Source organism: Falco biarmicus, chromosome 1 (assembly GCF_023638135.1).
Source record: "Falco biarmicus isolate bFalBia1 chromosome 1, bFalBia1.pri, whole genome shotgun sequence".
In the NCBI taxonomy this organism is placed as follows: domain Eukaryota; kingdom Metazoa; phylum Chordata; class Aves; order Falconiformes; family Falconidae; genus Falco; species Falco biarmicus.
This window is the reverse complement of record NC_079288.1, coordinates 32,432,377-32,455,195: the sequence shown is the minus strand read 5'-3', so window position 1 is coordinate 32,455,195 and position 22,819 is coordinate 32,432,377. Positions and strand designations below refer to the sequence as shown.

At 43.6% G+C, this 22,819-nt stretch overlaps 2 protein-coding genes across 3 annotated transcripts in view; both read left to right on the top strand.

The window, feature by feature from the left end:
* Positions 1-15,213, top strand: part of NAA25 (N-alpha-acetyltransferase 25, NatB auxiliary subunit) — a 30,538-nt gene extending 15,325 nt beyond the window's left edge. For both annotated transcript variants that reach the window (XM_056333869.1, XM_056333879.1), the window contains 13 exons: positions 44-251; positions 852-938; positions 1,981-2,161; positions 2,785-2,884; positions 7,295-7,446; positions 7,745-7,870; positions 8,182-8,425; positions 8,645-8,768; positions 9,132-9,197; positions 9,688-9,785; positions 10,006-10,116; positions 10,547-10,693; positions 13,382-15,213. In XM_056333869.1, the coding sequence (XP_056189844.1) occupies positions 44-251; positions 852-938; positions 1,981-2,161; positions 2,785-2,884; positions 7,295-7,446; positions 7,745-7,870; positions 8,182-8,425; positions 8,645-8,768; positions 9,132-9,197; positions 9,688-9,785; positions 10,006-10,116; positions 10,547-10,693; positions 13,382-13,504 (1,767 nt within the window). In that variant the 3' untranslated portion in view covers positions 13,505-15,213. The remainder of the gene's footprint in view (positions 1-43; positions 252-851; positions 939-1,980; positions 2,162-2,784; positions 2,885-7,294; positions 7,447-7,744; positions 7,871-8,181; positions 8,426-8,644; positions 8,769-9,131; positions 9,198-9,687; positions 9,786-10,005; positions 10,117-10,546; positions 10,694-13,381) is intronic.
* A 2,256-nt stretch (positions 15,214-17,469) lies between these two features.
* ERP29 (endoplasmic reticulum protein 29) lies at positions 17,470-22,549 on the top strand. Its single transcript, XM_056361179.1, has 3 exons — positions 17,470-17,629; positions 19,359-19,497; positions 20,659-22,549. Exons 1-3 carry the CDS (start codon positions 17,510-17,512, stop codon positions 21,159-21,161), a joined length of 762 nt encoding a protein of 253 aa, XP_056217154.1. The 5' UTR covers positions 17,470-17,509; the 3' UTR covers positions 21,162-22,549.
* The last annotated feature ends 270 nt before the right edge of the window (positions 22,550-22,819 follow it).

Below are 22,819 nucleotides of genomic sequence, written 5' to 3'. Positions count from 1 at the left end.
CCCAGATGCCCTGCAGAATTTAACAGTAGTGTTTCTCTTTCAGTTCATCAGCCAATTGCTGGAAGTAATTCCTCTGTCAGCAACAGCAGAGAATGAAATTGCACTGCCAGCTGATATCAAAGCCCTGCAACAACACTTGTGTGTGGTGCAGCTCTCAAGATTGCTCGGTATCTATCACGCCATGGATAAGAAGCAAAAGCTGAGTGTGGTCAGGGAGTTGATGCTAAGATACCGCCATGGATTGGAGTTTGGTGAGAAAAATCTTGAAACTAACGTTGCGGTTCACTTGCATCTTTTTATGAGCAAAAGTTCAGAGCTTTTTCAGGGGATTGGAACAGCACAAATGCTGATGGCACCCATCACGCTGCTAGATAATACTTTGTTTTCTTCTTTATGATTATATCCTTGGGCACACTTGATTTACCAGTTTCCTTTTAATTTTTTTGCCTTTCAGTTGTGTGTCTTTAAAGATAAATGAGACATTTGTGGGTACTTCAGGTGGTATATTTGTACCTTTGTGAAATTGCCTACGCCTTTCAGCAAAGCCAGGCTTTCACTGGTGTGCATAGGACAAATCCATAGGCAAGAATATTAATTTGTAGAGCTTGCAGTTGTAGGAGAGTGTTTTGTTCTTCCAGCAGATGTCAACGTATGAAGCAGCCTGAAGTCCACTCATGATGAGCAAATGCAGCATGTACACAGTTGTTTCAGTTTTTAAGGCAACTCTGGATTTTATAAATTAAGCTGTGGTTATTGTCTGCTGGATAGCTGTGTGGTCTGACAATGCTGACAATGTCAGAAGCAGCTGACAGCACTGTTGGTACAAGAGTAACTTTTTTTTTCTTTTTTAGGGAAATCTTGTTTGAAAACTGAATTGCAGTTTTCAGATTATTACTGTCTGCTTGCGGTTCACCTGCTGCTTGATCTGTGGCTGGAAGGTATGTTCCTAAAATTGTCTTGCTTAATACTGCCCTGGATAATTGCAACAGGGAGACTGTGTCCCTGTGGCCAGTGTGTACCTGGCATGGCTTGTTAGGCCTGTAGCTTTCTGGTTGGGTTTTTTTTCCAATATGAGGTGTTTCAGGAGTCCCTCTGTTCAGTTGGTGTTTGATCTGAATCTCACTGACCTCTAAAGAGGTGTAATTTTTCTGATTAATTCTTGTAAGTCCTGCCAGAACTTTGCTAATGACTCTTGCAGCTCAATGCTGGCTGTCTTTAGAAGCTTGTTCTGAGTTTCCCATGTAGGTAATGTTTTCTCTCCCATCGCCTGAGTTCTGCTGACAACGCCTTTCTGATATCAGAGGTGGTTTTAAGCATTTCTTTCAGTCCCCGGCATACTCTTTTGTCTTTTGGATCCCTTGCTTCTAGAACATTCTTCTGAGGCCTGTTGCTCTTCTCAAGTAATTCTGTACTCCCCATCTGCTCTGCCTGTTAGTCTCCTAATTCCAGAGAGTCAGTCCCCAGTGGTGGCTGTCTGTGGGCGCTGTTTGTATTCCTGCCTTTCAGTGTAGTTAGTTATGCCTTTGTTTTTCCCGAGGAAGGTGTAGTTTTTAGCCTGAGTAAAATCAGTTGTCTGGTTCCTGGCAGGTCACTGGTGGAGCGTGGGCTCTTGAATTCCTGGCTCTGTGTTGCTGTCTTGCAGAATGCTTGGGAGTGCCTGTACGTATAAGCTAGAAACCCTGAACAGTCCAGGACTCAGCAGGGAAGGTTGCTTCTTCTGCAGTGGGTTAATGTGTGAGGGCTGTGCTCTGTACAGATGTGAGCTAGATATTCCCTGTGAAGAATTACTGCTTCACCTTGCACTCGGAGAGCAACTACAGTGCTGGCCTGGATGCTATAAGGGCAGCAGCATGGCTCACGATTGCCACCTGTGTGTTTAAATGCATGGAACCATTTTGAGAGGTGTGCAATGTGAGGAAGCTTAATGCCAAAGTAATTGTGCCTCTCTGTGATCACACCTGTCTGTCTTTTTGTCACCAGGTGAAGAGACAGCTGTGTGGCAGTGCCTAACTCTCTTAGAAGAAGGGTTATCTCATAGTCCTTCCAATGCTCAGTTTAAATTGCTGCTCATTCGAATCTACTGCAGGCTTGGTGCATTCGAACCTGTTGCAGAGCTCTATTCCAGCCTTGATGCGAAACACATACAGCACGACACCATCGGGTGGGTAGTATATACTGAGAATAATTGGTGATGGTGACCTTCCGGTAACCAGTCCTCAGATCTTCAGTTTCCTTTGCTAATGGAAGTTAGCAGATTGCCAGATTTTCGCATGGTGGTGTATTTCTCAAAATTCCAGATCACTTTTACACATCTACTGTAATATGCTCCCTTTGTGGAGTGTCTTTCCTGTGTGATTTTGATCTGGTTTGGGTTTTCAGAGTATTAACTAGGGGGAATCTGAAATAAATCTGTGAAACGTATCTTGATGCTAGTCATAGCTTGGTGTTCCAGCTCGGGTTACTGCTCAGCGAAGTTTGGGAGTACTAGTTGAAACAAACACAACAAGTGGCCTTGCCTTGGTTAGTGTGTTTGTGGGTATCTAAGTAAAGCTTAACAAAGTGGATAGAGGAACTCCAAGCTGCCACATACTGTTTTAAAAAAATTAAGAATTCCTTCCACTACTCTTAAAGCTTAAACTTTAATATGAATGCCCCCTGTTAAATCTCTAGGCTTCTCATTAAAGCTGGACTGTGCTGCAGCTCTCTGTTCAACAGCTGCATTTGAAATTCAGGTTTCCCCGGAGTTCTGTGTTGATATTTGACTTGTGCCTTGTTATGTTGCAGCTATCTTCTGACACGCTATGCAGAGTCACTGGGCCATTATGCTGCTGCATCCCAATCCTGCAATTTTGCACTCAGGTTTTTCCACTCCAACCAGAAAGATGTAAGTTGAAAGAAACCTCTGTGTCCTTGTAACAGAGCAGTATGTCAAGGTGCCTTACAGAAGTCTGTACCCTACGTAAGGGCTTACGGAAGTGTAGTGGTTGATAAGATGGTAACAAAGAGGAATAGTACGTGCAACTGTGTGTATGTGGTAAAGGTTGCCTCAACCTGTGTTTCTCATTACAAGAATTTGTAACTTAACTGTTACATGGGATTTTGCTTTAGCTTTCTCTTCATAAAAGTCAGTTTTAATGCTCCTCAAGAAACAGGTATGATTACTTTTAAATTAATGGATTGTGATTTTTATGAATAATTTAAGTGAAATGTCACGTGGCAACTAAGTCCTGGTGTCATATAACTTCTGGCATTTTGGAAAGTCATAGAGCAACCATGGATGGTGGGTCAAGGTGATGATGGCATACTTGGGAATCCTTTATATTAAAATCACTGAAGCAGCATGTTTTAGTGGTGGCAGTCCTGGGCATACAGGGATGGTGGGGAATGCACATCATTTTAAAAGGTAGGGAAAGCAGAAGGAACAAGGTGGGAAGATTTCAGAGGGGAGAAACTGAGTCTTGAAGTCTCAGCTTCACCAAAGGCAGAGCAGAGCCTGTGACTAACTACATTGTTTTGAAACGATAGGATCAAATTGTAAAACCTGGTGTTGTGCTAATAGGAACTACCTGTTTTATTCAGTTCACCCCTAAAAGCATTGTGAATGAACAGAAAGTTGTCTTGAATGAGATTCTTGGGACTGGAATGGAGGAGAAAGTGAGTGGAGAGTAACTAAGTCCTCCAAAGAGATGAGATGCTTCCTAAAATGCACGCCGTGCCCTAAGCATCTAGCCTGCTTGTAGCTTGCTGATTAGTAACTATACTTGTTAGTAATCTTACTTGGAAAGTGCTCTCTGCTGTAAATTCTGATACATTCATAGGGAAAAATACCAGTTCTTGTTTCAGAATTCCTACAGAATCCGTGAAAAACGAGCTAGGTAGAACAGTGGAACAACACATTTTTGAAGTCTTGGTGGAAATATATTGTGTAAATAGGAACAGAAATAGTCCAGAATTGTGACAGGGAAGTATATGCATGTCAGTCTGTCTCCCTAAAACCTGCAAGGCAGTCCTGTTCTGAGAAGTGAGGATATATCCTGTATATTTATATTTCACAGTTTGATCACTGTTGAGAGGTAGGGGAAGAAAATTACTTTTACTTTGCAAGAAACAAAGGTGCCATCCAGTTGTAACTCTTCCAGTCAGCCACTGGTTGGCTCTGAAGGCTCCACGGTCATACAGCTTGCTTTCCCACTATCCCAGCAATAGATAAAAACACAGGATTTGTCTGTACTGAATAGTGAAGATGCTCACACAGTAATCCCTTGGAAAAAAGTGTCCTTGCTCTGTTTGGCAGCCCAGGTTATTCCTATGTACAAGATACCAGTTACACTGCAACCTGTCTCTGACAGATTTTACAGTAGAGAGTGGGATGCACACAGGAGCACATGGATTGTATGATGGAAGCTTGTTCTGTCTGCTTCCCTCATTTGCTCATTGTTTGAGCACTGATTCTACTTGCTAAGAGTCTTTGGATTCTTGGGTGCAATGTTTTGTGCTTGAGTGAAGCCCTTGGTCCAGACAGCTTTCTCCTATGTGTCTATTGCTGGTAGTGACAGCTTGTTTTGTGTTTTTTTTAAACAATGAATAACTTGGTCAGTCTTGTTTAAAAGTCATTTGGTGGATGTTAATGGAAACCGTATCTGGATCCGATTATCTGAATAAAATGCATGATGCTAGGTGCCAGGTGAAAAAAGTGAACCGAAAAAACCTACCAGATGTGATTTGTCTGCTTGGGGACACTGCATTGTAAAGCATCAAGAAATCTCTTTCCCTGGAAAACGATCTGAAGTAACTGCAGGTGTGGTTATCTTGGAAGAAGGTTATTCTCTTCAGCATGAATGATAAAGGTGCTTGCCGTAGACAAGAGCTGATTGTCTCCAGTAGCTCAACAACTAATATGTGGATGAAGACAGCCACATTCCAAGTGCTGTTGCCAGGAAAACGCTACTCAGTTTGTGTTCCAGAAATCCTGAAAAGGTGGTGCCTGAATGGTTTGACCTGCCTTGCTACTACTACGCCTTAGAAGGTTGAAACTGCAAGAGGGACAAAAGTGGTGCAATGGTGTTATATAATTCTTCATGCTACAAGATAAGGATGTGACTCTGGAACCCACTCACATCATGTCTTGTCTTGGAGACAGAGTATTGCAACCAAAGGGCCGTGAGCCCTTGTTGATCTTGGGTAGCCACATCTCCTGCATGTTCTGGATGCTTCCAGTGGTTATCGCTTTAAAATCCTTTTAACTGGGAAATGCATCAAAAGCTGTGCGAATTTGCAAATAGCAAGCGTACTTTAAACCAACCGTAAGGTGCAAATTGCAGGAGATGAAGGCTCAATTCAACGTACTTCAGCCTAGGATGATGGCATGACAGAAGTGAAGACAAAAAAGGAATTCCTTACCATAAGACATATTTCAAGTATCACAAGGTCAGAATCTGGTACCAGTTTCTGTGCTGCTGGGATTGCCCCTTCATACTCGGGGTCCTGATACCAGCTCCCCTTTGAGTCCCGTAACAGTATCTAACTGCAGTGTTAAAGGAGGACTATCCTTCAAAAGTTACCTTTTTACATGATTTCAGACACTGCCTGCTCCTCTCTAGGTTGATGTTTAAGATAGCTGGAAAGTCTGTTACAGCACAGAGAACGTGTCCTGTGGCACGTTGTGCGTGGGACTCTGCCTAGAACAGGAAGTGTGGGATATAAACCAAGTGGTCTGGCGTAAAAATACAGCTACTGATGGTTGCTTTGGATAAATACATTTTTCCTTCTGACTTGCTGAACTTAACAGCCTGAAGTGAATCCTGTTTAAGAGTGGGTCCCATGAGTAACAGCCATCTAGGATGCTGTACAGTCCTGACATAATATTTTCTGCTCTGGGAGAAGATGCCAAGGACAGGGAGGAGAGAGAAGGCAGTATTGCTATATTTGGCCAAAACTAAAAAGGCAACTTTATCCTTCTCAAGATAGTCCTCCTTTAAATATGCAGAATCACGAGTAATCTCTCTAATTTTCTTGTGTCCGTCCGTCTTTAATTTCTCCAGATACTGCAGGCAAACAGAACACCGTGTCCTATGGGGATTTAAAAACCACGTCGATGCAGTTGAATTAGCACCCATAGCGCAATCCCGCAGCCTGACAATGAACTCTGCAAGGCTGTTTATCAGAGGGTATGTTGTTGAATATTTGGCATATTTTTTTCATACAGTACAAATAACCAAATTTCTTAGGAAAAAAAAAAGGCACATCTACCTTGTGGACATTTCTTGCTTCAGAGGGGGAAAAAAAAAAAAGAGACTGTCATCTGTGCGTGCTAGCTTCTAGTCTCTTAGAGCCTTCCAGACAGGTTGAGTCTGTTACTACCATATAATGTTCAGTTAACCAGAGGCCTTTTTTGGTGTGTCTCATCTTCAGTGCATTTCATAATCTTATTCAGAAGAAAATATTTGATTTGCCAGAATTCTCAATTGTAGGGTAATTCTGATGTAAAAAAATACAGCCATCTGTCTTGACTGGGAGCATAAATAGTTCACTCTGTCTCTACAGTTCGATATTTTCATTAAAATGTAGTGCTTGTTTGGGGCTCGTTCATCATATAAATCTCTTTCTGGAGATTGCTCGGACTGATGTGAAATATTAGTTGTGTGCCTTGTATTGCTGCATTTCATCAGAGGGGAAGCAAACTATACCGTGGACCCTGACAGTTTCCGTTGGTGTTTAGGTTGTATTGTAACGTGTATACACTGCGTGGTGCTATTTTGTGATACTGTATTCAAAAAATCTAATAAAAGAGAGAAACAAAAAAAAATGTGTGAGTAATTTTTTTTTTTAATTTATGTTGTGGTAACATGTGATGCATGTCCAAGTTAGTTCCAGAAGATCGGGGATATATTTATTTTGCCAGAAAGTACTTTTCACAATGAAACAATGATTTAATGATTTGAACAATGCATCTCAAAAAAAAAATTAAAAATAAGCTTTCAAAAATCATCTCTCCCCTCTAAGTATTTTTTGGTCTTAGTGGCAACAGCAATGTGATGTTTCTTAGTGTTAGTTTGGTTATTAGGTCATACTGCCCAGTGGAGCATCTGGGCATTTTCAAATTAAAGTAGCAAAATTGCTGGGGTGACTTGGACAAGCAAAAGTGCAGCTTTCTCCCAGGGATTATCTGCCAGATTCTGTACCTCTGGGTTAATGACAAGCACAGAAATGCAGTTTCTTGGCAGTGACCTTGTTAAACTGGTTATTCTGAATTTATGGAAGTAACTAATACAGAGAATGGTGTGTTTTCTTCCAGACCTCAGAATATATCATTCAAGCCTACAAGTATGGTGCATTTGAGAAGATCCCAGAATTCATTGCATTTAGAAACAGGCTGAACTCTTCCCTTCACTTTGCGCAAGTTCGGACAGAACGGATGTTGTTAGACCTCTTACTTGAAGCAAATATGTAAGTACAGCAGCAGTAATAAGTGCAGCACCTTGCACATGAAAAAAATGGAGATTTGTGCATAAGGCAGAACACTGGCCAAGTGAGACTGTGGTGAGTTGCACTTGGAGCTTTTCAGCAGAAACCTGTGAGCTGCGTGTCTCTGCTTCTGATTTGCTGTACCCTTCAACATCCTTGTCAGTACCTATGTGTAATGTTTCTGACATCAAAATAGTTGAATGGTGGAGAGAATGTGGTCTGCTAGTGAGCTGTGTTTTCAGTTTCCAGTTGATTTAATGTTGCTTGCTCTTACATACAGATCAACCAGTTTAGAAGAAAGTATAAAGTCCATGGGTCTGAGCCCAGAGGAGGATGACATTCCGTGGAAAGGTTTGCGTGACAACAGAGACCTGACAGTCTTATTTAACTGGGATCCAAAAGACAGGTGAGTAGAAATACTCTGAACTGTAGAGGCTCACCTTTTTCTTACAGCACACATGGCAAAGAAAATCCTTTCAGGGCAACTGCCAATTTTAAAGGTCCTCTAGGCTGGCTAACTGCAGGCTTAACAAGCATCATTCACCACTTCTAGCAGTGCTGTCTTTTTACATATTAATACAGTTTTCTGTATTTCTGAGCACTCCTCCTTCTTCATAGAGTATTCGGTAGCTTTGAGTAGGCTTTTGTACCCGAGTGAAGCTTGCTACTTTGCAAAATTGAAGCGTTTGCCTGAAAACATTTGGTGCCTTTCTCTAGGGACATTTCTGAAGAACACAGGAAACTCTCGCTGGAGGAAGAAACCATGTGGTTGCGAATCCGATCTTTAACTTTAAGGCTAGTAAGCGGACTCCCAACTCTTAGTCACACTATTCAACCAAAGAACTCTGAAAAGACTGCAGAGAACGGCGTCTCATCCAAGATTGATACAATTCGATCCCTGCTTCAGCATCTGGAAGCGGCAGTGGATTCAGGGAAGAAGTTTCTAGAACAAAAAATTCAGGTACCCGTTAAGGAAAAAGCTATCCCCAAATATTAAATGAACGTGAATGCAAGCAGAGAAACTGCATCTTGTAACGTCCAGCAGGCTGCAGAGTGCACTTAACTGACCCTGAGTTTGTAGTGTATGAATCTGACTGAGAGATGTGCCAGAGACAAACACTGTATTCTGGATAAGGAAAAGCTGCAACACCTTTTATCTTTTTCTTTGCTTCTTGCCTAGTATCCTGTCCTTGGCCCTCCTCCTACCCGAATGGCTGGCTTCTTCAGTAATGGCAGCTGTCAATGCCAGACTAGCTTGTTTTATCTTGTTAGTGATATTTATGAACTAGATACCAATGGCTTAGGTAAGTGTTCGAGGGGCAGGGGTTTAACCCGCTTGTCATGATGTGTGGTGGGAGGGAGTGAGATGTGCCTCCATATAGTTTGAAAACTGCTAGGCATTGGATGATGTTGACCCACACTGTTACTAGTGTGTTAACTTTGTGAATGACACTACGTTATCTGGGAGACGATGCCTTAATTTAATGTTTTACATGAGTCTTCATCTTTGTACAGTGTATGTTGATGCAATACTGGATCCTCTTTGAAAGCAGTTGCATTCACTTTTGACTGCTAAGTCTAAATTACATTTAAATGCCTCTTGGTTTTCTGGAAGCAGAAAATACAAAAACTTGTAGTTTATAACTTTTTTTTCTTTTTATTTCCAGAAGATTCAGCAGAAATCCAGGAGAGGATAGGGAATAGTTTCAAGTCTTTAGTAGAACGACTGACAGGTAAATGGTAACTCCAGAGTAAACACTGGTAGCTAGGGTAGTGCTTCATGGTGCTCTGAGGATGTGCTGCTGAGCATGCTGCCGTTATGGGGAATGTGTTAATGCATCTGCAGATTCCTTTGAAAGATACTTGAGAAAAAGGCTGAGATTCCCCTTGGCTTGTCTGATCATCAAGCTGTTGCATGCCACAGCATGTCTTTATGTCCTGTCCTTTTGCTACCTTGCACCTAGTTTTAGGAACTTGTCTCCCTGGTACTTGGTCCAGGTGTGCTAATAAATGGTGTGGAGATACTGTTCATAATGAAATACAATTCAGAGGAAAATTGAGAGCTGGACCTTCTCAAGAGGCTTTGGCCAGACTTACCATTAACTGTTTAGTGGTCAGTCCTCTGACAGCTTTGCACACTATGCTGAGACATATACTGTACAGAAAATATGCATTTAAGTTCATCTGTGTGTCTTGAATAAGGCTTTTATTTTTTCTTTTCAGAATTGTTCAGTAAATGTAAAGGTGATTTGATTGAAGTCAGAGATGGCACCTTGAAAACTCATCCAGACCTGTTAGAAAACCTAGTCTTCTTTGTTGAGGTATTTTTTTTTTCTTTGGAAACTAGAATTTTTGGAGTACTTTAGGGTAGAAATGCTAGGACTAAAACACAATGGAAGTTCTTTGATCACAGTCGCTCGCAAAAGCAGAGATTTTTGTTGCATATTCTAACTAGTCTGAGTCTTATCAGTAGGAACACTGAAACAAGTTTAGAAGCCTCCTGTAAATGCAACTTGTAACGTACTTGTACCTTTTTTCCAGACGATCTCCATTGCCCTGTGGGTTTCAAGTTACTGTGACAGTGTCCTCCGACCTTTTAAATCCAACCTGCAAAAAAAGAAGAAGAAAAAAAAAGAAAGCAGTGTAGCTATGGTAGAGACAATATTCCTTTCTTTTCTCCCCCGCCCCCAATCCAATAGCATATTTATACTGAAAGAAAAATCAGAATAGGTAACATGTTTATAAACTGGTTTTGCATAAGCTTTGCCTTGTAGAGGCTGATACAGGGTAGAGATTACTCAGTGCTAATTTCTGAAACTCCTTTTCTGTTGAAAAATCAAATGATGTGCCACATTCTGATATCACATGACAGCTTTTTAATAGGAAACACAGTTTACAATATCACAGGCCTTCCTGCCTGGAACGCATTATGGTAAACTTGTTAACTGGTAGTGTTTATCTGGGTAGGTAGATTATAATGGTTTGAGGGGAAAGGACTAGAATGACAGTACAAAGTGAGTTGTCATATAGAATAGTCATCAATATGTGTTTATAAATTAAAGATATGTGTTTGTTTTTATAGCCGCCTGTATTTACACACTTTCTGGATTATGTTAATGAACTACAGACGTTAACTTCCAATGTAATAGATCACGTCAAAGGGCTTGAAATAATTCTGACTGCACTAAAACTTGAGGAGCTGTCCCTCAAGGACACTCTGCTTTTACAGGTAAGAGCTTGTGTTACTGCTTTTGTGCTCAGTACATTTCTGTGTGACCGATAACAACCTGTATGTACCTGCCTGTGGGATAATGTTGAAAGCTGCTTTTCACCAAAATGTTTTACTGGAAGCAAAAAAAAGACGAAAACAAACAAAAGCCACTGGTTATGATTGGCTTAATTGCTCTTAAGTAGAGGTTAGGGTCCAGACTGCTAGAAAGCTTAGTTTTGGAGTGGTGAGTTAGGTTGTGCTTTTTTTACGGTGACTTTGTCTCATCTGATCAGCTCCAGCTCACTATGCAAAATCTCAAAAAATGAGATCTAAACACAGGAATTTGAAAATATTTTCACTTTATGTAGTCTGTGATGTAACTTACTCTATTATCTGTTTTAGCATGATGGAGGCAAAATATGTATTTCAGAAAACATTTGAGATTCACCTACTGCTGCTTAGTCACTTCCCTGGAAACAGTTACTTGATCTTTATGGAAAAGCAAGTGGCAGCTCCCCCCTCCCCCCCAGCCCCTAACTATACAGGGAGAACTAAAGGGAGGAGTTATAGGTGCTATGCATGCCAAACCTCATGCCAGGTGTAGACATGTGAAGCATGGGTCTGCTGAGGAAAGTTAGCTTTCTAAGCCATGGCAATCAGTTAAGTTAAACTTTGAGATAGACAAGTTAACGATACTGTCCAAAGGGATCTTCTAACATTCAGTATGTATTCATTTAAAAACAGTGGTTGAGATCCTGAAAAATATCTTTAAAATAATGACAGTGTCTGGCTAAAAGCCTAGAAATGACTGAAAGCATAAAATTGGAACTTCCTTTATGGTGCTTCTGAAACACGGGGGGATAAAAGGTGCAAGGTACCAAAGGGCTGGAATAGGCATCATCTGATACACAGGGGAGAGGGTCTGGGGGAGTGGCGAGTCATTCTCCTTGTCAAAGGAAGACAGCAGATTCCAGGAGAAAGCTCTGAGAGGAGAGTTGTCTCCTCACCAGCATTAGGTTGCGGGGTGGGAGGAGGGAGTAGGAGAAAGGATGGGCAGATGTTCTGTTACCCAGGACCCACACAGATTCAACAAGGAATCAGCACTTAAGGCAAAAACAGGTCTCCAGGATATGTACCTAAAATGGGAAATTTGACCTACAGTGCATTTGCATTCAGAATTGTCAAGATGGGAGATCTGAAGGCTTTTGAATTGAGAAAGACTTAAAAGGTGCACCAGTCTTTCAGAGCTGCACTCCTGTCCACCTAAGCTGCTGTTAGCCAGCTTGTGTTGTTTTCAGTTACTGTCCTGTTTATTTCATAGCACATTATTTAAAATTACCCTTCTCTTGTTGCTGTTGTAGAAGTATCTCATATATACATATATATATATATAAAAAGAGAACTGCAAAAACTGATAGAAGGCAAGGAATTTCCTTAGACTGTTTTCAATTCAAATTTGAATAAAAACTAAAAAGTGTGTTTTCTTAATATCATCAAAGAATCTTCACTTTAAAGGGATAAGACACTTTCAGGTAATCATTGATCTCAATTTTTCTGGTTCCTCGCTGAGTCAGCAAATTCCTCTATGTTCCATTTGAAACAAGGCATCAAAATTACCACTGCACAAGGCAGATCTGGAAAAAATTACCATTAGCACACAGATTTGAGCAGAAGAGTCTATGGCAGTCAGCAGCTTTTCCTGTGTTCGCAATGTTTGCTATTCTGTTTGTTGTCTGCATTGTTGCAGTAAATCCAAATAAACGCAGACCATACAGCTTTACTCAGGGCTGTGTTTGCAGCTCTGTCTGTTTAGAGCTAAAAGGTGCTTTTTCAAAAGTCCTGGTGTTCGGGCATTAGTAAAAATTCCGGCGTGATTCAGGAATGGAGTGATACTGGTAATATATCGGCTGCACCTTGTCACTGATGTGAGATTTACCCACATCAGATTGGTTTACTCGGGCTGTGCCTCAGCCTTTTCTGCTCATTATCTGTGTTACATGATGCAAAAAGCATCCCAATAGCAAGTCACCTCTTGACAGAACAGTGGTTGTGGCTGCTGCTTTGGGTATCAGGATTTGCTCTTTCTGCGTACAGAAATACAGCATCAGTCAATGATTGGTCGGTGCTGATCTCGCTCTACCTGCAGGAGCAATGCCAACAATTCTGCATGATGCTGGTCCTCCTGAAAGCCTTTTAGCATGGGCATTTCTAAAAACTGTGCCTTAAAGGGCATCTAATCCCTTTGGGAAAGCTAGCTACCAGTGTTGCTGAATTAGTGACATCGGAACCTGTCCCCAGCACTGCGGCTCCCTGTGCTTTGGAATTTGCTCTAAGAGTCTCTTAGCTGGTCAGCATTCATTTGCTGTTTGACTTCACTTCTCTGTGTAAGAAATTGCCTACTTTAATAAATACTGACTAAAATAAAATGCTATATACCCTTGTGCAAAGTATTTGTGGCTGAGAGTACATTTCCAGAAGTTTTGAAGAAATGCTAACATGTTACCAGCCCTGTGTGGGCAGTACTGATATCTGCAGGTATTACTGCTGCTGAGCAGGTGCTGCTTGTTCTGTGCTGATGACATTTTCTTTGTAAACTTACACTGTGGTCCTCATGAGTTTATCAGTGTTTGAGATGGTGGGGGAAGTTTAAGGGGAGGATTTCAACTGTTGCTGTGGAGTGAATGATTTCTCTTTTGCATTTTGCAGGAAGAAACAAAGTTTACAAAGACTGTGCAAGGGAAGGTCCGGAGCAGTTACCATCACTCAATTCAGGAAATTGGAGAGCTGCTGAAAAAGAGACTTGATACCATTAAAAAACTAAAGATTTGAGGAATGCATCCTTGACAGACTCCACAAGGGAGTGACACCAGAGTCCCAGACAGAAGCAACATCCAATATACCATCACTTTAATCCAGAACTTCCTCATAATGCATGAAGGACTTAAATTCATAAAACGATTTTTTTAGGTATTACAGATGTATTGAGCGGATTTAAATTATTGTACATAAATGAGAAGCAGGGACCCTTATCGGGGTTTGACCACTTTTTATACATGTTCATAAGCATATTGCAACAGGAAAAAATAACTTTCTTCCCTTTTGATCTCTAGAAACAACTGGAGATGGTCTTTAGAAGCAGCAATAGAAATCCAGTGTAAAGCATATATCTCAAAGGAGTTGTATTTTCATCGCCATACAGTGTTTATAATTTTTGTATGGTCCTTGCCTTAGAAATGCAGAAGTTGTAGATGCCCACATTCAGCCACTTCCAATGAAGTGAGCCCATTTTGGAGCTGCCTATTTTGTCCACAAGCCACCGGATCCTGTCTAATCCAGTGTGTTGGTCCTTCAGGGAGAGGCGAGGCTGTGCTGGAGGAGCACCCTCTGCATACAGCCTTCCAGCAGAGCCCAGCCCTCCATCGAAGGGTGGGAGCAAGCCGTGCCTCGGGGTGAGGCAGGTTCCTCTGAGGACAGAACTGCTGGAGGGGGGAGGTGGTGTCACTGTATACACAGGTTGGTTTACATTCAGGAAAAATTGCAGACCTGCTGAGGAGCAGACTTGGACAAAGTTTTAGAGAGACAGAGAGACGGGAATCGGTGTTTCAGCAAAAAAGACAAAACCAGAAACCTTGTATATAATAGCTGCAGTGAAGTCTGACTCTGCGGGCTGATTTCATGTCAGTTTAACGTAAAGCAGCAATCATGACTTTTAAAAACTGTATTTAGATTACTGAAACTTGAAAGACTTAAATATTTTAATAGAAATTAAATCCTATTGGCTTTGGTTTTAAGTTGGCAGAGGTAACTTTTGCTTCCGCTGTGGTATGAGGCTGAGAATACTTTTTGTAACTGTATGCTTGCTTTTTGCAGTTGATCTTTGATTATTCGAGCACTAGCTCATTAGGCGTTCTGTTAGAAAGTGCAGTTGCATCATCTGTTCCCACTGAATCTGCATTTCTGCTCAGTTTTTTTGTTTGTTGTTGTTGGGTTTTTTTAAAGGAGTAATGCTACCTAAAATTGGTAGGCAGAAAAGTTACGTGTACCTGCAATACAAGGGACAGGTCAGACTTTACAGATTCCTCATCTTCGGATTTAAAGCAGCTAGTATCTGAAGTCTATATTTAAAGTTTTAAGAGAGTTGACAATCCTACCTCTGTCATCTCTTCTGAATATGTTTTGTTAGTAATGCTAGAATGTTGATGAGAGTATTTTTTTAAAATAAATCCCCTGTATATAAAAAAAAAATGTTACATAGCTGCTCTTGCTGGATTTAGTTTTGCTTTGCCCCATCCTGAAAGGGAAAGAATGTCTGCAGGTTGTCTAAATTATGGATGTCCTGATGGTTTAATTGCAATGTCTGGTAAGTGCTCTGGGCTGGAGGAATACCAAAATGTGTTAATTCTGTTTTATAGTAACAGTTTTCCTTGGGGGGAAGGAAAAAAAAAAACAAAAAAACAACTCTTTATGTTGTATACAAATACCTTTTTTGGAAAGAAGGATGTGCTTCTTAAATTAAAGCAAGACTGATGACTCAAGTTGATGCTTTCAAATGTGTAGGGTAAGTGAACAGTCCCATTGCTGAGATAATGCGATTTGTAGATAAGTACTGAGCCAGAAACCTACGCTGCCCCTTTTCATTCAAGGAGGCAGGTGGCTGTTGCTGATGTCCCTGTCCCCTCCCTCCCCTGTGGCAATGTGAACTGGAGAGGGCTTTGCACAAACACCAGCACTGAATGCAAAGTTGACACAGCACCCTCATCCAGAGGGGGACAGTCCAGGGGTGATTTATGCTGAAGTTTCTTTCCACTGCTGCTACAACAGGTTGAACTCAACCAGTCATATCAATAAGCAATGGTGAAAACTTAAGTGATGTGTAAGGTTTATATAACGAAGCTTTTAAAATCCACGTGCCTGAAAGCAGAACTTCCTTTATAAAAAGGTTTTCTACATCAGCTCCCTTAAAAGCAGAATTGAAACTGCTGGGGAGGGACGTGTGTCATCTGAAGCAAAGTCTGAGAAGAGATGGAACCATGGCTTGCTGTCGCTTCCAGTCACAGCATTTGGCGTGTCACAGGTCCAGTGTCAGCTGGACACTCAAACCATCCCTGTGCCAGTACAGGGGGAGTACTGACTGTTTCTCAGTGTTAGCTGCTGTCCTGTTTCCAGTCTCGGCCACTGGCAAACAATAAGCTTGGCAAACAAATACAATTTTTTTGATTACTTGGTGTTTTGTCAAACCAGACACCATCTCTTCACAAGCTGTAGTTTCTTTATGGGAGGAAAATGTGTACAAGAATGACTGTGTACTGACTGGGGGCTTGGTTGAGGGAGAGTGCAAACTTCTCTCCCCCTATAAATTGTGTACAGTTAAATATATTATATATTTCTTACAAAAGAGCATTTCTCCCTCCAGAATATGTCCCACAAGGACCTGATAAGAAATTCAAGCTACAACTCATTGCTGCTGTTCCCCCTTTTCCACTCTTGGGATTTGGTTTTTTTTTTGTTTCAGATTTTTTTTTTTTTTTTTTGGTGATTAATTGAAAAACACGGAGAGGGAGCTACCAAGACTACTGTTTACAGACTGAAAAAATACTGTTTTTGTACTACTGGGATCATGAGCCACGATCCTTTTACAGATTTCCTCGACTCTTCTCCTTGCTTAAAATTGGTGTCTGATGTAGATAAAGGTCAGAACTCTCCTACCCTCCTTTGTCTACATAAAGGACAAAATGTACAATGCCTGTTTTTGTTGCCCATCATTTTTGTACTCTTTAACTGTTCAAAAATTGCATTTATATTTTGCAATCATTGATAATCATGACTTTATTTTAACTGCTAGTAATCGTAGAAGGGATTTTGTTTTATCTGCAGCCTTATCTGAACTTTCTCTTGGTTATTCATTGTTAACTTATGACTGTAGAAGATATGTATGCCTCAACCTTCTACGGGCTCAAGCAACACAACTGCAACTGATCTGCTTTAAACTGGATGGGTTTATAATTTATATAAAAGTCAGTTTCGTTACAAATTAGTATTGCTGCCTCTTTCATTCTGTCTAGATGTGACTGGAGTCCTTACTTACACGGTCTGGCTTTGTCGGCCCATTGGTGAAGCCAGGCTGTCCTGGTGCAGAGCAAGCAGAATATCCAGTTACCTGCAAAGAGAAAGGGTGGAAAGGGGGGGAGGGGGGAGGAATGTTCATTGCTGTCCACCTCGTGCAAGGGTTCAGAATGATGGCTGCTGGGGCTGGGGGGCCGGAGCTTGGGTTATGTGTTGTTCTCTGACATGCTCATCTGTCAGTCTGCTGTTCAGGCTTTCTGCGTTGCTTGCTTGCACTTCATCCTGCTTTCAGTGATAAGTGAGGGCTGGCAGCGCGCGAGGTGTCTCCCCTAGTAGCACGAAAAAAATGTGCTTGAGAGGGCTGTGGCAACGCTAGGCAGCGCCTGGCCTGCTGCTGTATCTAAATAGACACGCCAACAGCTGGTCTCGCCTGTCCCCGCTGCTCTCGGCGTGGCCGTGGCGCGGCAGGCTGTCCCGCACGGCCCGGTCCTGCCGTCACCTGCTCTGCATCTGCTGCCGGCAGCTGCCCGCTCGGGGTTTAACCTGCCGGCAAGAGCAGCCCGCGTGCTGCCGGCCCAGGGGAGCGGCCGCCCGTGCGACCCGCCGGTTCCCCGCGCGGCGCAGCAGCGGGCCCGCCTCCCGCCCCGAGGCTCGCTGCCCCGGTGCCCCGGTTGGCCGGCGGGGCCGGCGGGGCGGGGCGAGCCCCCGGCGGCGGCCGGCGCTCCGCGCGGTCACGTGGCCCCAGCAGCCCCGCTCCCTCCGCGCTCCGACATGGCTGCGGCGGCCGCCGCCGGCTCCCTGCTCCTTTGCCTGCTCGGCCTGGCGCTGCCCGGCGGCAGCGCGCTGCACACCAAGGGCTCCGTGCCCCTCGACGCCATCACCTTCTACAAGGTACGGCTCCCTACGGCGGGCGCTGCCGGATCTGGCCGAGCGCTCGGGGCGGGGAGGCGGGCGGCCGCTTCGGCGGCCATGTGCACCGCCGCGAATGCCGTAGCAACAGGCGGAGAGGCGCGGGGGGACGGTGTGGGGTGCAGGGGGAGCGGAGCAGGCCGCGGGCGCGGGGCCGCCCCCCCCCACACGCTGCCGCCGCCGGTGCGGAGGGGCGCGGGGGCTCGCGGAATGGCCGAGGCGGCGGGCTGGCCGCGCCGCAGCCAATAGGAGAGCGGCAGCCGCGGCGGGCAGCCAATCGGCGCGGTCCAAGTGGAGCCGTGCCGCCGGGGCCGCCAGGGCAGCGCTGCGGCCGGGGGCGCGGGGCCGCGGGGCCGGCCCGGCGAGGCGAGGCCCGGCTGCCGCACGGCTCCCCGCCGCTCCGGGAGTGGGAGAGCCGCTGGTGGCTGGCTGGTGCGCTGCCCACGCCGGTGACCAGGGGCAGCACCGTGGAGGGGAGCGAGTGGCAGCCGCCAGCGCTCTCGGTTTGGGCCGGTGGCGCTTTTTTGTTCATAAAACAGACGGCAACAGGCTGCTGCCAGACTGAGGTTTGCACAGGTGTTTTTTTTTCTCGGCTCAATCGCTTTCTTCCCAGAGGGTGGCAGGGCTTTGATAAGGCACCGATCCATCCTACGGTGGGATTAAAGCCAGTGCTGTAGCAGTACGAGCTGAAGAGACAACCGTCAGCAGAGCTGGTGGGAAAGCATCTGCCCTAAACAAACTGCTCGGGCCTGAGCAAATATTTCTTGCCACATGCCAGCCCCCCGCTTGATTTTTTTCTGCTGTGACGAACCATTTTTGGTATTGTAACGCTATGGCACTCCACAACCCTTAGGAGCTTCCAGCTCTTCTTCAACAAGAACAATTTGAAGTAATTGGCAGAGTGCTGCAAGGGGGACTTTAAAAGACCAGCAGAAACAGCACAGCTGTAACACCTGCCATGTCCGCTTCTTACCAGGACAGTCAATAAAGTCATCAGCAGGCCCAGGACTGAAGATTTTCGTTAACTGTTGCAACCAGCTGTTATGTCAGCTCCTGAACAGTGCTTGCCGTGTGCTTTGTAGGTGGGGACCCATGTTGCAATCTGGCCCTGTTTGCTAGAAAAACAATTTTGCAAGGTCTTCTCCTGGAGGGAGAAAAAAAATCCCAAACTGGGTGACAGCTCCCCTTTCCAAGCTCATTTGAAAGGGATCTGATGCAGAGCAGAATTCAAAAGCAATGGCACAGGTGAAGAGGAATCAATTAAAACACGAATTCTCCACACCTCCTGCATCTTTGCTTCCTCCTGTGCCACCCCTCTTTCTCATGCTGGGACACCAGAATGACGTTAGATTTGGCCTCTCTCCTCCTGATGTCCCACTGAAAGTCATTTAGCTGACTTCCCTCCAAGATGCTAATCAAATTTTCAAGAAGCAAATCATGTATAATTAAAGTCATCATCAGATCCCCCAAACCTACCACATACCATCTTTATCATTTGGTGTAGGAATACATACACCCAAAGCTCAGTCTTTCCTCCATGCTGCAGTGAGTCATTTTTGAAAGGCCATAATTATAAAATTTCCATTTTCCCTCTGCATCTCCTCACTGCACAGGAAAAGAAGGACAAGCTAAAGGCACCTTAGGTGACTTGTAGGTTGCTCAAACCTGAAATGCTGAAGTTTTGTCTTTCTTTCTTTCTTTCTTGTTTTAGGTAATTCCAAAGCATAAATTTGTCCTTGTGAAATTCGATACGCAATATCCTTATGGTGAGAAACAAGATGAGTTTAAAAAGCTGGCAGAGAGCTCAGGTTCCAGCGAGGATCTTCTGGTGGCTGAAGTGGGAATATCAGGTGAGGAACTCTGGGCAGATTAGTGCAGTATGGGTTGGTGTGGAGGTAAAAATCACTGCGATTTCTGAGAAAAAAACAGGCTCTCAGGTAATTCTGATGGTGAGAAGTGAGGTGGGCCCAGCCCTGTCAGAGCGAAACACCTGCTCAGGCTGGCCGCTGAGCTCTGCGGCTGTGCCTCCTGCCAGGAGCGTAGGAGTGCTGCTTATCTCCTTTCAGCCAGTTAATGAAGCAAGTCAGCCTACGCTGCTAAACTGGATGCCACGCTCTGCAATTGTAGCACTTTTTGCCCCCCTTTTTTTTCTTGTTGTCCTTTTCTAGGGAAGAGACCTTACAAGAATCATGCTTTAGCCACAAGCCTGGTCAAACAAAACACATGTAATATGATTAATTCATTGTAGCAAATGCTCAGTTTATTTCTGGTGAAGCACAGAAAGCGGTTGTTGCGCGATGGCTGGTGTTACTTGATATTCTTGTAATGGGCTTTAGGAGAAGAGCAGTGAAGAATGGATCACTGTCACCTGAATTCACTCTCGCTTTGTAATTAGAATTAAGAATTTAAGCTTACAGGAATTGAATTGACAAATTGGGAAGTTTCACCCACACTGACGTTTCTAAACACACATGGATTTAGCTAAGTAGCATAGTTGAAATCTCTTTAAGTTATATTTTCTGTCCTCAAGAATGAATGCGGTTTATGTAAGATGAGGAAACATCTTGTACCTTGGCACTCTGTCAGAACTAAAACATATAAGTGTACACTTTCTGCACATAGACCAGGAAAAAAAATCCGCTTCACTGTAAAATCAAACAAAATCAATAGATGGAGCAAAACATGGAAAAAAATGTCTATTAACTTCCCATAAGAATGGAGTTTGTACATAGAGGTTCTGTCAGTGTCTTAGGCTGCTGTGACAGTCACAGCAAGGCACCATTAGAATCTTGTATTTTTCTTTGGAAAACCTAACAACAGTTTGCCTTGCACAAATTATTTTCTGGAGTGTTTTTGTTTTAGTGCATGGCATTTCCTGGCAAAGAGGTTCCTGGGATGTGTTGAAACTCTGGAAACAAGTATTATCAGTTTGTGTAGGAAAGAGTCCTAAATCACCTTTTCCTTTTAATTAACATACTGTGCTTTTCCATGTTTTTGTTTTCTTTTGACAGATTATGGTGATAAACTGAACACCGAGCTGGGAGAAAAGTACAAGCTGGATAAGGAAAAGTTCCCGATTTTTTACTTGTTCCAGGATGGTGACTTTGACAACCCCTTACCTTACAGTGGCCAAATCAAGGCCGGGGCTATTCAGCGCTGGCTGAAGAGTAATGGCATCTATCTGGGGATGCCAGGCTGCCTGAAAGAGTATGACGTGCTAGCCAGCAAGTTTATGAGCACCACTGAGAAATCGGAACGCCAGTCCCTTCTGAAAAAGGGGCAGGAACGTTTAGAAAAAACAAAAGAAACCGAGAAGAAGTCAGCTGAGCAATACTTGAAAATTATGACCAAGATACTGGAGCAGGGAGAAGAGTTTGCTGCTAATGAAGTGGTCCGAATCACAAAACTGATTGAGAAGAACAAAATGAGTGATGGAAAAAAGGAGGAGCTCCAGAAAAGCCTCAATATCCTTGCTTCTTTCCTGAAGAAGAATAGTGAAAAAGATGAGCTCTAATATGTTGGAGAACTTTGTACAAGCTGTGAAACACTGTCAAGAGTCCTAACCAGTTCTCCTTATGCAAGCAAACTTCCCGCTGACTTCAAGAGATCAGCAGATTTCCTTCTGGTATTCTCAGTTTAGAAGATCAAGAGGAAGACATTCCTTAAGAACACAGTATTCTAAATGTTGGGAAAATTACCTTAAAGCAAGACACCAGTATTGTGTAATACTATTCAATAACAGTGTTAAAGCAGACAAAAAAAAAAAAAAAGCACTAGATTGGTCTGAAGCACATTCCTGGTGGTTTTTACAGCTGTTCCCTGGCAACCAAATAACAAAATTCAGTCTCCATTCCATCTTACATGTTGTAAAAGGTACAGATTGGGTGCCCTGTGCATCCCTACCTTTTCCTGTTCTTAGCGTCCTGGGATTTTATGCTCATTAATCTACCCCTCCTACCTTTTGTTTTCCCAGTAGAGCTCCCTCTCTGAGTCTTGTTCTCCTTACCTGTTGTTGACCAAGACACCCAGAATTTCCTTTTTCTGCCTTCTCCTTCAGTAGCTCCTGTCTCTGTTTGGCTTGGGTATTGGCCAAATGCTGGCAGGCATAGCGAAGAGAGGTCGTCTATGTATCAGAACTTGCCCCTCATCTTCTGGCCGGAGCAGCCATTTCAGCAGAAGTTCTCCTGAAATCCTTTGTGGTACCCTGACAGAGGGAGTGACTTGAGCTCTGAGCAAGGGCAGAGTCTCCTTGAGGTGCTATTACACTTAGTCTCACCAGTTTGTGCAAACCCATGTTTTTTCAGAGGTAAATTTGGTTGAGTTTTCTCACGGCTGAGGAGCACGTGCAATGCCTGCACGTTTTGCTTGTCCTTCTCATCCAAGCTTCATTTCCCAGGTTCAAAATAAGAGGGGCAAGACCACCAAGGACAACTGAAAGTCTCAAGCGATAGTTGAGATGAACAAAATATTTTCTGCAGCCTCATCTTCAGAATGATTAACACTGTCAAAGCTACAGCCTCATCAGCATTTGGTAGTTTTAAGTATTTGAAAATGAGGTCTTGTAACAGGAAGCAGAAGTATTTGTGCCCTTAGAAGCCCCATCTATGTAATTTTAATGGAGATACCTTGCCCAGGGATCCTGGTCAGTCCTCAGAACTTGATGCTGCATGTGCTGTTCGCACTTGTGGAATTCAGATGGCCACTGGAAGATGCTGTACTCCTGAGGAGGGTTACAGAGTTGAAAAGAGAAACACCTGTGCATTTTACCTTAAGACTAAGCTGAGCAAAACTGATTTCTGTGGGAGCTTTGCTGCCTTTCGAATCCTGGGTGGGTACAAGGAGCAGATATTGCTGCAAGATAAAGTGTATTAATAATGCTATAATAAAAAGTTCCAATTAACAGCTGTTGCTTAAACTGCTTTCTGGAGAAACTGCTGCTGCTTTTGTGGTTAGAGCGGAAGGCAAAGGCTGATGAGGCAGCTGATGCCACCTGGAAGCAAAAGGAAAGCCCCGGAGATGGGGAGGTTCACACGAAGCGGTGGGAGGGCATCCCTCGGGTCCGGCGCCTTCTTCCCCCTTGGGAGGGAAGGAGAAAGGACCCCAGGGAGGGCGGGTTTCGGGGGGACAATCGTTCCCAGGCCTGTGCGAAGCCGTCTCCCGCCTGGCTCCTGA